Raw genomic sequence first — 13,785 nt, 5'->3', positions numbered from 1 at the left:
AAGACCATTCCCAATCAAAAGGCAAGGTCTGGTGTGGGGTCTGTGCTTTCAGCATCAGACCTGAGAGGCAGGGGAAGGAGGCAGGAGGAGGGCCTAGGGCAGCAGGGCCCCTTTCAAAGTGCTTTCCTTTTTCCCTGGGTGTGAGTATTTTTAAGAAGGAAAGAGACTGAGAGAGGGGAAAATATAGAATGAAAACCAGCAGATATTTTTTAAAATGTGTCTTCTTATCTTGAGCACTGGTGAGAAAAGAAGAGAAAAGCAGGTGGAACACCCAAAGAGCATGTTCAAGGGCTTTTAATCTCAAGGAAAATGAAATGTGTTGTGGCCTCCGTGGAAATATATTAGCCATTAAACCACAAACCAAAAGACTCTACAGTTGACATAGTTTCCATTACAAGAACAGCCCTGAAGCCTAAGCCCTCCAAAGATGCGAACCAAGATTAAACCAGTGTGACTGAGCCCTCGCCCCATTGACTAGATGAACCTACAGTTGGGGAAAATGGGGGCACGGGTCTTTTTCCTGTGTGAGGCTGTCAGTCCCCTAGGATAGTGTTTCTCAGTCATATGGGGTTCTAATAGAGTAAGTCTTAGTTCTGCCTGAGTTTCTGTATTTCTTACAAGCTCTCCAGTTGATGCAAAGGCTTTTGATGCACAAACAGTGCTCTGCTAGCAGGATCCTAGGGTACTGGTTCCTGAACACAGCCACACGTGGAGTCACCATTAGAAGTTTAGAAACACTTGTACCTAGGCCTTAGCTCAGAGATTTTGATCTTGAAGAGGTTTTTTGTTTTTATTTTTATTTTTGTATTATTTTCCTTTTTTTTTGGCAGAGTCTCACTCTGTTACTCTGGGGTAGAGTGCCATGGCATCATAGCTCACAGCAACCTCAAACCCTTAGGCTCAAGTGATTTTCTTGTATCAGCTTCCCAAGTAGCTAGGATTACAAATAGCTGCTACAATGCCTGGCTAGTTTTTTCTATTTTTAGTAGAGACAGATCTCACCTGTGCTCAGGCTGGTCTCCTAAGATCAACCCACCTTGACCTCCCAAGGATTACAGGGTATGAGCCACTGCACATAGCCTTGCTCAGATATTTTAATTAATTGGTATGAGAAGAGGCCGGATATTGCTACAAAGTCAAAATAGGAGCCACTCCAGGGAGAGAAGTCCCTTGGGACAAATTATACTTAGTACTACCTGTTAGCCCAGCAAGTTTTAGCTAGGTGCTCATGCTGACTGGATGCTAGGTCTATGGGTCTGTAGTAAATGGACATAGTTAACCAGGAAAGAGCCAGTGGGGAAGGATGGTTTGGATATAGAATCCACAGGCGGGTGCCAAGTTTGATCAGTGTTGTATTATGTTAGTTCTAACTTAGCTGGACCTATTAGCCTGTAAATCTAGCAAAGGTATGGACCAGGACCCACTAAACCATGATGCACTTGATTTCAAAATTGCCATTGGAGACTATCTTATTTTATTTTTATGTCTTTAAAATCATATCAAAAAATTGAAGATAGTTCTAGACTGGCCAGACTGTGCCTACGAATACTCTGTTTATAAAGACTATCTCAGGATTAATGTTGCCCATATTAAGATAATAGTAATAAGTTTGGCACAGTGGCTCACACATGTAATCCTAGAACTCTGGGAGGTCAAGGTAGGAGGATCACTTGAGTTTAAGATCAGCCTAAGCAAGGGCAAAACTCCTTCTCTACTAAAAATAAAAGCCAGGCATTGTGGAGGGTGCTTGTAGTCCCAGCTACTCAGGAAGCTGAAGAAGGATTTCTTAAACCTAGGAGTTAGAAATTTCTGTGAGCTAGGCTGATGCCACAGCACTCTGGCTTGGGCAATAAGAGTGAGACTCTGTCTCAAAAAAAAAAAGAAAGATAGTACTAAAAACAGCAAGGATTTGTGAAATCCCGATGCTATGTATCTGGCATTAGAATAAGAAACTTAAATATTTAACTGTTGGAGTGATTTTTATTTATAATTTACAGCTGGGAAACAGCTTGATTTTGCTCCATTTTATAAATGGGAAAGTTGATGTCTGGAGAGGTTAAGTGCCTGGCTGACACCCACTGGCTGGCAGGTCTTTCCACAAGGCCATGCCATCTCTCATGACCAAACCCCACAGGACCATGCAACAGGCTTCTCTGTGACCTCCAGCAGCAGGTGTTAGGTAGACTCAAGTGGCACATGTGGTTCCAGGCCCAGGGGCATGAGAAGGCTTCAGAGGCTCAGCAACTTCTAAATGAGCTGCAAGTTGAAGCAAGGGGAACACCAATCCATATGTTTAAGAAATAGTAATGGGGATAAAATGTATAGAAAAGGAGCACATTGAGAGAGTCTATAAACATTAAAAAAAATCTTGGTTTCCCTTTTCTTTTCAATTCATCAAGAGCAATTAGACACACATTTGAAAAGGCCACAGGGAAAACAAACGTCCCTAGGCCAATCCTATTTCTATAAAAAAGGTAAAGTCCTGTTTCCTGTCTGCTCAGTGACAGCTTTCAAAGTAGAAGCGGCCATTCCCAAGTTTATTAATAATAATCTGCATTTTTCTACACTTTTCAAAGACCCTCTCCCTTGGTTACATTAGTTCTATCCACACAATCCCATAAGGTATCTCTAAACAGATAGGATAGACAGGTTCATGAATTCATAGCTAACCAACACAGGAAAGGGTTATCCATGTAATTTGCTTACATTTTTAAAGGATTGTGCTGAGATTAGCAAAGCCCATTAATAGAAACTTGTTTCAGTTTATTCAACCAATATGTGCTGAGTATAAGTAGCTACCACCAGCCAGGGAATGACCTCAGGTCTTCCCCAGCGTTCAGTACCCATCATCATGCTGGGCTCTCCTGCCCTGGATACACTCTTCTTGGAATTCACCCTCTTTCCTCCCAGCACAGGATTTTGCACCCACTTTTTCTTACAAGGTCTTCTCTCCTCTGCCTCTCTCCAAACGTCTCCTTCTTAACTCAGCTAACACGTTCTTCAGGAGTCAACTCAACCACCACGTTCTCAGGGAGGCTGTCTCTGATCTGCTGTCAGCGTCCCTTTCCTGCAATGCTTCCTTCTCTTCAAAGTTTTATCTCATTTGAAATTATGGATTTCTTAATATATTTATTTGATGATCATATTTATCCCACTGGTCTGTAAGCTCCTTCACCACCTTAACACAGTGCCTGGATCATACTCAACAAATCCATGAAGAAAGGGTCATGAGAGACTGGGCTTGTGTTTCTAGCAACAGACTGCAGGATCTATAGAAAAACCTTGATATCCTCATTCCTACTATACCTGTGGCTTAAACGTGATTGATAGCTCTTTACACCTTGTTTTCTTCCTTTCTTTCTTTCTTTTTTTTTTAATCTTAGTTCTGTCAAGCTAAGGATGCAAGGATGAATGAATTGGCTCTGTCAGCCCATCTGGCAAATATTAATATATTAATGATATAATGCATAAACATTGTAGTTGATGTTGTTCATTCTGTCCCACTTTGTTTGCATTCTTTTTGAGTGAGAACTTTGTTCTGCCTTATATCCTACTTAGCTATGTGTGTGCCTGTCATTTTCACTTGAGGATTAGCCCCTAGCGGGCAGAAAGGCATCTAAACCTTTTATTTCTCTCCTTGTAATCCTTGGCAAATGCTCAGTAACTATTCTCTTGAATCAAATATTTGATCTTACTTGGTCCTTGTAATTCCTCAATGATTGTGCTAGTCATTGATAGTTCTACCTAAAAGATGAGAAGACAAATTTTGAGACACCAAGTGTGTAGCCATAGCTGTATAGCAAACTGACATTATGCTGGATCTATAGTGTATAATGCATGACTTGGGAGAGCTTACTTAGAAAAACATATTAAATTTGGAGCTCTTTTTTTTTTTTTTGGTTTTTGGCCAGGGCTGGGTTTGAACCCGCCACCTCTGGCATATGGGACCGGCGCCCTACCCCTTGAGCCACAGGTGCCACCCAAATTTGGGGCTCTTGATTACCTGACAGTTCAGGAAAGGAAAATAAACATGAGTAAGCTTCTGGGTGGGTATGTGGAAAGATTAAGTGAACTAAATATTTACAGTCTGCTTAAGTGTAGACTAAATGGGGAGGCAAGAGTGATCTAGAGCTAGAATTATTTAACACATTTCAGCAAAGAAGAGGCCATGTCACTGAAATGGGAAAACAGGAACCAGCAGGCAGATGACAGGAGTGATGGGAAGAACATTTAGAACAGGACTATCTCAGATGAATTGTAAAATAAATTTTTTAACGGGAAAAACTGATATGCTGCAGAAAGTTTCCCAAGGGAAACAGTCAACAAACTGTCCCTGGAGATATCTCAAATCAGAGAAAGAAAATAACTAGAAATTGTCCTTCAGGGAACAGCTCTGCCCAGGCATTAGACATGAAAGGAAAAGCTTTGCAGATTTTTCCTCTCTAATTTATATTCTTCTGGGATCCCTTGAGGCTGAGAAAAGATGTGGAAACAATGGATTGAGGATTCTGGGTGCAGGGGGTTTGCTTAGATGTTGCAGCCTTGGCTCACAGCTCTAATGAGTCTGCACAGAAGGCAACACACCAGAGAGACCACTGTGAGCACATCCGATGCTTTATTTCATCTAGGGGTCTTTATTAGCTTATCCCCTGAGAGTATGTGAGACAATTATGAAGCCAGACAAAAATTGGAGGGGAGGTACATGTGCAAGCACAGGTGTTTGTCTGAAATCCACAGTCATATATGTCATGAATGGAACAATGAATTGGGCTACTCAAGTTCAAATGGTCAGATGATGACTTTCCATTCAGGTTTGGTATTTACCATTATATCTCTGTGATTCAGTCATCTTTTAGTTCATCATTTTCAGAGGATTCCTAATGAAACTCAAATTAAGCCTGGCACCCCAGCATCCTGTTTTCTTGTAATTAAATCCCCACATAGACATAATAAATAAGATGAAGCAGGATACTGACAAGGAAGGACTTGCTCTGGATAATCAATAATCTTATAGTGACCAATGATCTCTCATGCAGCTCAAAATCAGTACACTTTTTGGGACGGTGCTTAAGTAAAGTCTGGGCTAGAGTAAACATGATAGAGTATTAGGTAACAGCTTTCTGAATGTTAGATGTTAGACTACTGACATCATTGTGCATCAAAGCAAGAGGCTGCTTAGTAGGAGAAATAGAATAGCCATCAATAACATCAATGTCTAAAATCAAAGGGCTGCTCACAGTTGAAGAAACAGAATCATAAAATTGTCTTGATTAAATCACAAATGGCCAACAAATTGATAGAGGAAAATGACTGACCTTATTAGAAATCAGGGAAATACAAATACAACTCACAATGAGAAGTTTCATTCATGTCCACCAGATGGGGACAAATTAAGGGTATGAAAATACCGAGAGTGGTCAGAGACACGGAGCAAGGGGGACTTTCATCTACTCCTGGTGGGTGTTTCAATAACTGCAACATGTCATTGCCTCCTGAAAGTAAAGATATCCTTTCTGTGACTCAGCAATTACACTCCCAAGCATGTATGCACCCTAGTTATGGTGGAAAATTTGTAGTGGTGGGCATGTTCTAGAACATTCATAGCAACATTACTGGAAAGAACAAAAGAACTGAGTAGCCAACATCCATCAATAGTAGGTTGAATGAATTGTGGTTAAAAATATCATGAGATATTATACAGCAGAGAGAACAACTGAAATAGAGCCATAGACATCCACAAAGATGAATCTCAAATACTTAGCAAAACCATGAGTTATCAAAGAATATATGCATTACTAATTTTTTTTTTACAGTTAGGAACAGACAAAGCAAAATAACATGTTACAGATGCATCATTCTATACCTATAGGCATTGGGCGCCTCAAAACTATACAGAAGGTAAGGGATTAATTAATACAAAATTCAGAAAACTGATGGTGATTACATGGGTATTTTATTATTATTATTGTTATCATGATAATTAGAGCTATTATTTATTATAAGTTATATCAAACACTGTATGGATAGCACAGCTCATAATTTAAATAAATGATATAATATTGAAAGTAGCCATATAACTAGAATTGATCTAGGCCACATCTTCATTTAACAAGGAAAACTATTGCACAAAGAATAAATGGCATCCAGACTGATACCAGATTTGAGAAATGCTACAAAATCAAGGAATTCAAGTCATGATTATAATCTCCTCTCTTACTTTAGATACAATTCTGACAAAACTTAGTCACCTATATTTCTTAGTAAATCAGAAGTAAAAGAAAGAAAGACCAGTTCAAGAAGTTTTACAACAGAAAGGAGTTTCATATAGAAACAAGAAAGTAGATTAAACATATTTCATTAATCAGGACTAAAATTCTTAAAAGCAGCAGCTCACGCCCATTTCATGGAAAAAATAAACAGTTCTGTATGATGTAACATCTTCAAAAATTATCCCTACAATATCACATAATAATGAAGCCATAATGATTCATTGAATCTATTAAGACAGATTAAGTTATGTTCTATATATTTTATAAAAGGCAGCTAAGTGGGTGGAGATGTATTTCTTAAAGACTCTGGAAAAATTAATAAAATCTAAAAATGTTGACGTTGAATAAGAAACTTACTGAGAGAAGTGACTTGAATTAAAATTTTCCAAGTAACTGCTTAACTCCTTTATTCTCTTATAAATATACAAAAGCAGAATTTAAGAATATTTTAGGTAATCCAGAATAATGTGTTGATAAGCCCTCTTTTCAGTTCATAATAAGCTAACTAGTTGATATTTTCATTAGATCTCATCATAAAGATGCAATTAATTCAGTGGAACATTTTTGCCCTGGATATGTTCAAGAGTAGACTTCTTCTGGCAAGAACCAATATTTAAAGGACGATCAAAGAACAAGGAAGAAATCTCCACACTGTGATAAACACCCCTGTTAAATTCCATCATAATAATCACTAAAGGGCCTTCCTCCGTAGAAACTGTGAATGACTGAGCAAGCAACAAGTCAAAGAATTTGGCTTTGTGAAATTAAGCTAAAGTACATCACAAAAACTAGAAGCAGCCTATCGGCATTGGGCTCCTGCAATTTTGGGTGGGAAAGGAGAGACTTTCCCACCCAAGTCATGCCACAAGAACAGGCTTTAAAAAATCTGATCAATAAATACAGAATGATTTGTGTGTTTCTTGGTTTAACTTTTCCCCAAGAAATGAAAGCTATGAATAATACAGTTGTTTGGAACTATTAATAAAAAGCAACGTGTACCGGCATTACCATTGGCAAATTACCATCAATAGAGAGAAAGGAAGCATATCAATCATATGCATTTTATGTATTTCTAAATCATACCATTGGACAAAGTTCAAGTACTCCTAAGCTATGAAGGAAATCATTTCATTTAACAGTTGAGTTAAAGGGGTTTGGTTTGTAAACTTCAGGCTAAAATTTGTCAAAGAACTATACAGTACTGTAGCAATTTTTATAATAAAGCAAGCAATCTGTATTCCTTCATGTTCATAAGGTGCTAAACCAGAAAAATACAAGAAAAGGAATCAACATTCAGTGAGAGAAGGCAAAAGTGTGGTACAAAATTGTGCTGTAATTTACCTGAGTGCTGCAATTATAAAGGTGCATAATAATTTGCATTTTATTTTGTGCTATTACCCACTTGGCATATGTAACACGTAATTTTATCTTGCATATTTTTTCTTGGCCTACAGAGAATATAATCTGGATTGCTCATCCTTTCTTATTGATAAATTTAACATTTGCTTTACTTAAGGACTTGTTTAAAGTAAAGTCTGTCAAACGTATTGAGTCAGTACCTTGCCATCGGTATTATGATACCATTAAAAATATTTTGACCTCAGAAAAGTAGTATCTTTGAAAAAAAAAGTTAAACATCTATTAGTCCAGCCTGGTGACACCCTTGTGAAAAAACAGCATTCCTAGGTTGGCATAACCTCTTATCCTGAAGAGCTCACTTGGGTCTCTTTTTAAAGCTTACGAGCTCCAGAAATTTAATAATATTGGTTGAGAAGCCACAGTTAGAGCCTCTTCAGGTAACAGTACTTCTTAGCTGTTTTAAGAGCACACCATCATTCTCCACTGAAAGAAACTTGCAAACTTTAATATACTATAGTACACAGAGCACCTGGGGTAAAGATCTTGATTTCACATTGCAAAAGACTGTACTAGGCTATAACAAGGAAGGCAGTATTGATGCTGTACAGCTTAGAGAGGAGCGCAGTAAGGAACAGACTAGAAAGAAGCAAACAGCCCATGTTTGCCAAAAAATTCACTGGACATGGTACTGATATTTAATTCAATTCGTTTCAATCATGAGTTAGTGAAATGCCAAGCTACAATTCATTAAGGTATATGACTGTTGTGACAAATCACGAAATTCTAAATTCCTCCTCTGGAGCCTCATAAGAAACAAGGAAAAGGAAAAAAAAACCTCTTATGTTTATATTTTATGAATTATAAATGTGTACAGTATTTACTATTCCACTTTAGGGATTACAGTATTTTTCCAGAAACAAGTGACTTTTATTTTTAGTTAATTAATCAAGAAATCCTCTGTGGGTTTATATCATTATTCTTTTTACTCAGGCAAAGCTAAGGTTTCCTGAAATTTATGTATACAATTCATCTAAGAGATTATCATCTGCAGTAGATTAATCCATCAAAAATTTATCATTTGGGCTGGTAGCTGTGTAACAAATACCAAAACAGAGCAATGTGTTCCCAATTTGGTGCCAGTTTCCGATAGCAATGCAGGCTGGATCTAGGGAAAGTTGCAAGGTCTGTAGCAAGGTGAGAGAAACTCATTTACTTGTGAAATCACAAGTGCCCCTATGTTATTAGCGCTATCATGATTCATCCCAAAGTCATGTTTCTGGAGGAGAAGCCATGAGGTAGTCATGGAAATTCACTCTTCTTCTTCATGTTTGTATGTGTTTTAACTTTTAAAAAATGTCCCCAAAGACTTCATTCTTTCATAAAGCATTTTCCTTACTAATAAAATCACACACACAAAAATTTTCACCTGGAAAGTCTGCAACAGCAAATTCTCTAAAGAAGTAGTGAGAATATTTGTGTAATCATAGGACACAGATTATTCATTTCTTTCTTATAGAATGAAATACTCTGTTCAGAAACTTCAGCCCTGTCTTAAAACATGCCACACCAGCAAAAGATTAAAAACAAAGTATTTTGGCTGGAAGGCAAGAGTTAAAAATCAACGTGTATTTCCTAATGACAGTGATCATCCTGGCTGGCCCAACGACATGCAACAGAAAACACTCCAGTAGCAAATCCCACATCTGTGAAGAATCCCAGATCATTGGATGTATGGAATAGGAAATATAAGTCAGGAAGGGAAAAGCATTTCCTCTCATTAAAGATACTGGTGCAGGGATTCCCTTAGAAGATGCAGTATCATTCCTTCTCTCTCCAGAAACAAGTAAAAATATCCCTTTCCCCAGAAAATCACCTCCCTGCATCTCTTGTCAAGCTTCCCATTAGCCATTCTACAGCTTGCAAATACACTGGACTCCAGGAGAAACTTACAGCAGAGCTTCATTCAGGAATTTAGATAGAATTAAAGCTCTTCCCCTGCAATGAAAACAATAAGGAAGTTTGCCGAGAGGTTAACATGCTAGAGAATAAATGTAAGTGATACACACTGGGAAGTTATAAATCTCTCCGCAGAAAAAAAATGCCCAGCAGCAGCTCGAGCCAACCCAGCTTTTAAGAGCATTAAAGCAAAGGCACTGAGCCTAATATATTCACATACAACACATGTGGTGGCTGTTTCACATGCTTCATAACTCAGAGGGCAGCTGCTGCTGTGTGGGAAATGGACATTGTGACAGGTCACGGGTGATTTATACTGCAGCACTCACAGATGAGTGGGTGGCCAGTCTACCCCCGCCCTCAGGTCCCACCATGCTCCCCACTGGCCACAGCAAACCCACCCGGGGTCATCTGATCTGCTTTGGTTGGGGGAATGAGAAGAGGCCATTTGGGGTAAGCAGCAAACCTCATTTCATCATGTCCAGACTACATTAACTATCACAGACTTTTTTTCAATAGACTATAAGCTAAACATATATGAAGAATTAATTAATAGGTATACTTCCTACTTCATCCATTAAAATCTAACATCTACAATATTCATCTTACCTGAGATCCTGGGACTCTACTTGGTACCTCTGCCTGTATGTAGCTCACGTCAAATATATAAGATGTTATAAAAGCCGACTGAAAGCCACTATCCTCCTCCCCCAAGAGCAAGTCCTCGCTCTATGCTGACACTGGTCAGGGATGCCCTTTGTTAGGTCTTAACAATTTCATAAGAATTCTAAAGCAGTGTCTGACTTTACCTAGATAGTAGGAAAGCTCCTGGTGCTGCTGCACAAGAGTCTCCATTATCCTTTGTTACCAATCAACAAAGTCTTTAAAACACCCTGCTGAAGGGGAATTTCCCTGCCAGTAAACTACTAGACACTTGGCCTTATTAAGGGCACCTCCTACTGGTCCTTTCATAGAGGGAACTGTGCTTTCTTTATCATCAACTCCTTGCCATGTTCCTGGAATCGCGGAATTACAATTAAGAGAAAGAGGTGATGGTAAGGTTAATAAGCAAAGAAGACCAGAGTGATGTGATTAGCTACGTCTTAAGAGTGCATCATCCGCTTTACTGGGACTTCTGTAAACTGCATCACAACTCATTTGCAAATGATAAAATGGATTTAGAAGTATAGAGAAGTTTAAAGACTCAGATATACATGCCTATCCACCAGCATCTCATTCACATGGACAGTAAATACATGTCTATGTATATATCCATGCCTGCAGATCCCTGCTTTTTCAACCATCCAGGCATAAACCCATCTGTTCAGGATAAAACAAAAATAAAGCAGTAATATATGGCCATAACTATCTAGGTAGAAACTCAGAAGGGAATGTTCAATTAATTTAGATATTAATAAAACATAAATTCATTTTCATTCATCTACTCCCAACAAACACAAGTCACTGAGAAATGGCTTTAAAATATTGCTGTGTAATTGACAAGACATCGTTCTTCACAGGTCTTGCCTTACACAATGTTTTTAGCTAGAGCATCACCAGTTTTTCTGTTCTGCAGACTTTCTACCCAGAGAGGAATGCTCTCTAAGTTTCCCTCTCCGGTTTGCAGAGGTCTCCCAAACTGCTGGGGAGCAGCAAGTCAACCTTTTGTACACAGGAGAATCCTCCCGGCTGCAACGTGTAGCATCTGCGCTTGTGAAGAGGGAATTTAAAAAAAGACACCTACTCCTTACTGCGGGGATGGTCCCGCTCCCCACCTTCCGGGAGGGTAATTGAGGAGGACAAAGCTCCGGGAGAGAGGAGCCCAGGGAGGAGGGGACTGGCCCAAGAGTGGGAGGGAGCGTGGGCAGCAGGGCACTCGGATGCGGGAACGCGCGGATCAGAGGAGCGCGCGCGTGAACACACACACACACAAACACACACACACACACCCCTCACACTTGCTCTCTGTCTAGCCAAGGGAGATAAGGAGTCCGGTCCCAGTGCAGGCAAACAGATTCCTGCCCCGCGTGAGGCTGCGCCGAGATTTGGGAGCCTCTGGCTGGGTAGGAGCTTGACTGTCTGAATCCCTGGCGACCGGGAGAGGCGCATTCTCCGCTGGCGTTTGCAACACTTGGCCTTGCAGCACTTAGCAGGCACAAGAAAGCCGGAGCTGCCGGCTCTGGGGAGGCCGGGGGCTTGGGTGCAATTTACATCCCTTTCCCTGTTAATTTCCAAGGCTCAAATTGGGGCGCTCTACTCAACTCCAGTCCCTGCCAGAGCCTCAATTTTCTCTGGATTTGGGAAAAGGTCGTTTCCGAAAGGATTTGAATGCTCAGCCAGCGGCTCTCCCCTCATGCCCCTGGGTCTTCTCCCTGTACCTCCGCGCCCATCTACACTTGCGGTGTTGCAAAGGAGTAGACATTATAATGCTCCATTTTGCTCTCTTCTGTTGGCCCTCCAAGTCCCCAGCTCGGCACTCGGAGACTGCAGTAGCCCCGGCAGCCTCCGGGTTCCTCTTTCTCCTGCTCTATCCGGATCCAGTCCCCACACAGTTTTGCCATTTTTAATTAGAAACTGCGCTTGCCTAGTACCAGAGCCAGGGGCCGGTGCCCCAGAATATCAGTCATTTAGAGTTTGGAGCTGTCCTGGAGATATGTGGAGACTCAGAATTTACGAACTCTGTTTACCGATAAAAGACCTAAAATATAATAAAACACGTCTTCCTCCTCCTGGCAACTCTGCGCCTCCTTCAGTACCATCGCTCCCTCCTCCAAAGCACCAAAACATACTCGCTGTCTCTTTCGGATTCTCAGTCACCAAGTCCAAACATCCAAAGCGAGGGGCGCATACGTTCACACAGGACTCAGCCCTACCTCCCAGACCCCCCACAGGCTTCCTCAAAGCCCCCTCCAGGTCCTCCTCTGCTCGCCCCTGTTGGCTCAGTCCTTCCCCCCTCAGTGAGTTTCCGAGGCTTTCAGGCTTCAACCCGGTTCCTTTCAACCACAGCCCCATCACCTGTCCCAGCCCGCCAGCTCTCCAAACGAACGCAAGTCTATGCAAAAGCAAGGATGGGAGAAGCATGGTTTAAAAAAGAGCAAAGGGGCGCCCCTCGCCCCCAACACCATCATCCTCCACCCCCAGGGGAGGAAAAAAGTCTTCTATCTTGCATCATCAACGAGGAACGGGGGGCAGCGGGAGAGCGAATATCTTGCAACCCCCCTACCCCCGAAATTCTACCACTAGCCAAATGAGAAGAGCAGGGAAACGGGTAAAGAGGGGGCAGCGACGAGAAGAAAGGAAAGAACCACTTACCGGCGACTTGAAGATGCGCGCTGAGCAGGGAAGCGCCGAAGAGTACAAAAGCCAGCTTGGGTGCCCAAACACATCCAAGACTATTCTCCATATTTCAGCCAACACCTTCGGGGCCAGAGGTCCTGGGCAGTGGCAGCACTCACACACATGCACTCACACACGCGCGCACACATGCACACACATACACACACCGAGCCCCTTCGGCTTCCTCCCCCTCCTCCTCGTCCTCTTCCTCCACCTCTTTCTCCACCTCCCCTGCGCCTCTTCTGCCTTGGAAGCCTTTTTCCTTGTCCACTGATAGAATCAGCAGCAAAAGGAGGCAGCGAAAAGTTCCATTCGGTCCAAGAGATCTTGAGCCCTGGTAAAACCTCAGAAAACTAACTCAAGGAAACGGAGGGAGCAGGAGGAGGGAAGAGGGCTCTCCGCGGAGCTTAGGAACCATCAAATAAACAGAATACCCAGGAGGGAGCAGGAGCAGAAGGCAGGCGATCCTGTGGCTGGGCTGTGCATTAAAAGGTTGACGCTGGTTCCACGTCGTCGGTCGGGAAAGTTGAAGAGAAAATTCCGCGCGAGAGCTGGAGATGCTGTTCGTTTCTCTTCTAAGAGCCAAGGGGACCGAGGGAGGAGAGGCGGGGGGCTGCGAGGTGGAGTGCGCTCACTTGTTACTGGGGTGTCCGCCAGCGGTGTGTGAGCTGAGAGTTGGAACCGTACTATCCATTGATCCGGAGAAGTGGAGGGCTGGAAGGGAAAATGTGGAGCCCGGAGGGAAACGAACTGGATCAGGCAAAGATGCCACGGGAAGGGGGGCGGGGGTAGAGAGACGAAGGCTCACGAAAAAAAAGAGCAGACGGAGGAGGCTTCCAGCAGCTGCATTCGCCTGGTCTGCGAA

The 13,785-nt window shown here is 41.8% G+C and overlaps 1 protein-coding gene across 1 annotated transcript in view; it reads right to left on the bottom strand.

The window, feature by feature from the left end:
* Positions 1-13,527, bottom strand: part of DCC (DCC netrin 1 receptor) — a 1,249,028-nt gene extending 1,235,501 nt beyond the window's left edge. Inside the window, 1 exon segment of the mRNA XM_053571848.1 lies at positions 12,897-13,527. Coding sequence (XP_053427823.1) covers positions 12,897-12,987 — 91 coding nt within the window. The 5' untranslated portion in view covers positions 12,988-13,527.
* Between the last annotated feature and the right edge of the window lie 258 nt (positions 13,528-13,785).

The sequence above is a fragment of the Nycticebus coucang genome, chromosome 19, assembly GCF_027406575.1.
Source record: "Nycticebus coucang isolate mNycCou1 chromosome 19, mNycCou1.pri, whole genome shotgun sequence".
Classification (NCBI taxonomy): domain Eukaryota; kingdom Metazoa; phylum Chordata; class Mammalia; order Primates; family Lorisidae; genus Nycticebus; species Nycticebus coucang.
This window is presented reverse-complemented; position numbering and strand designations above follow the sequence as displayed.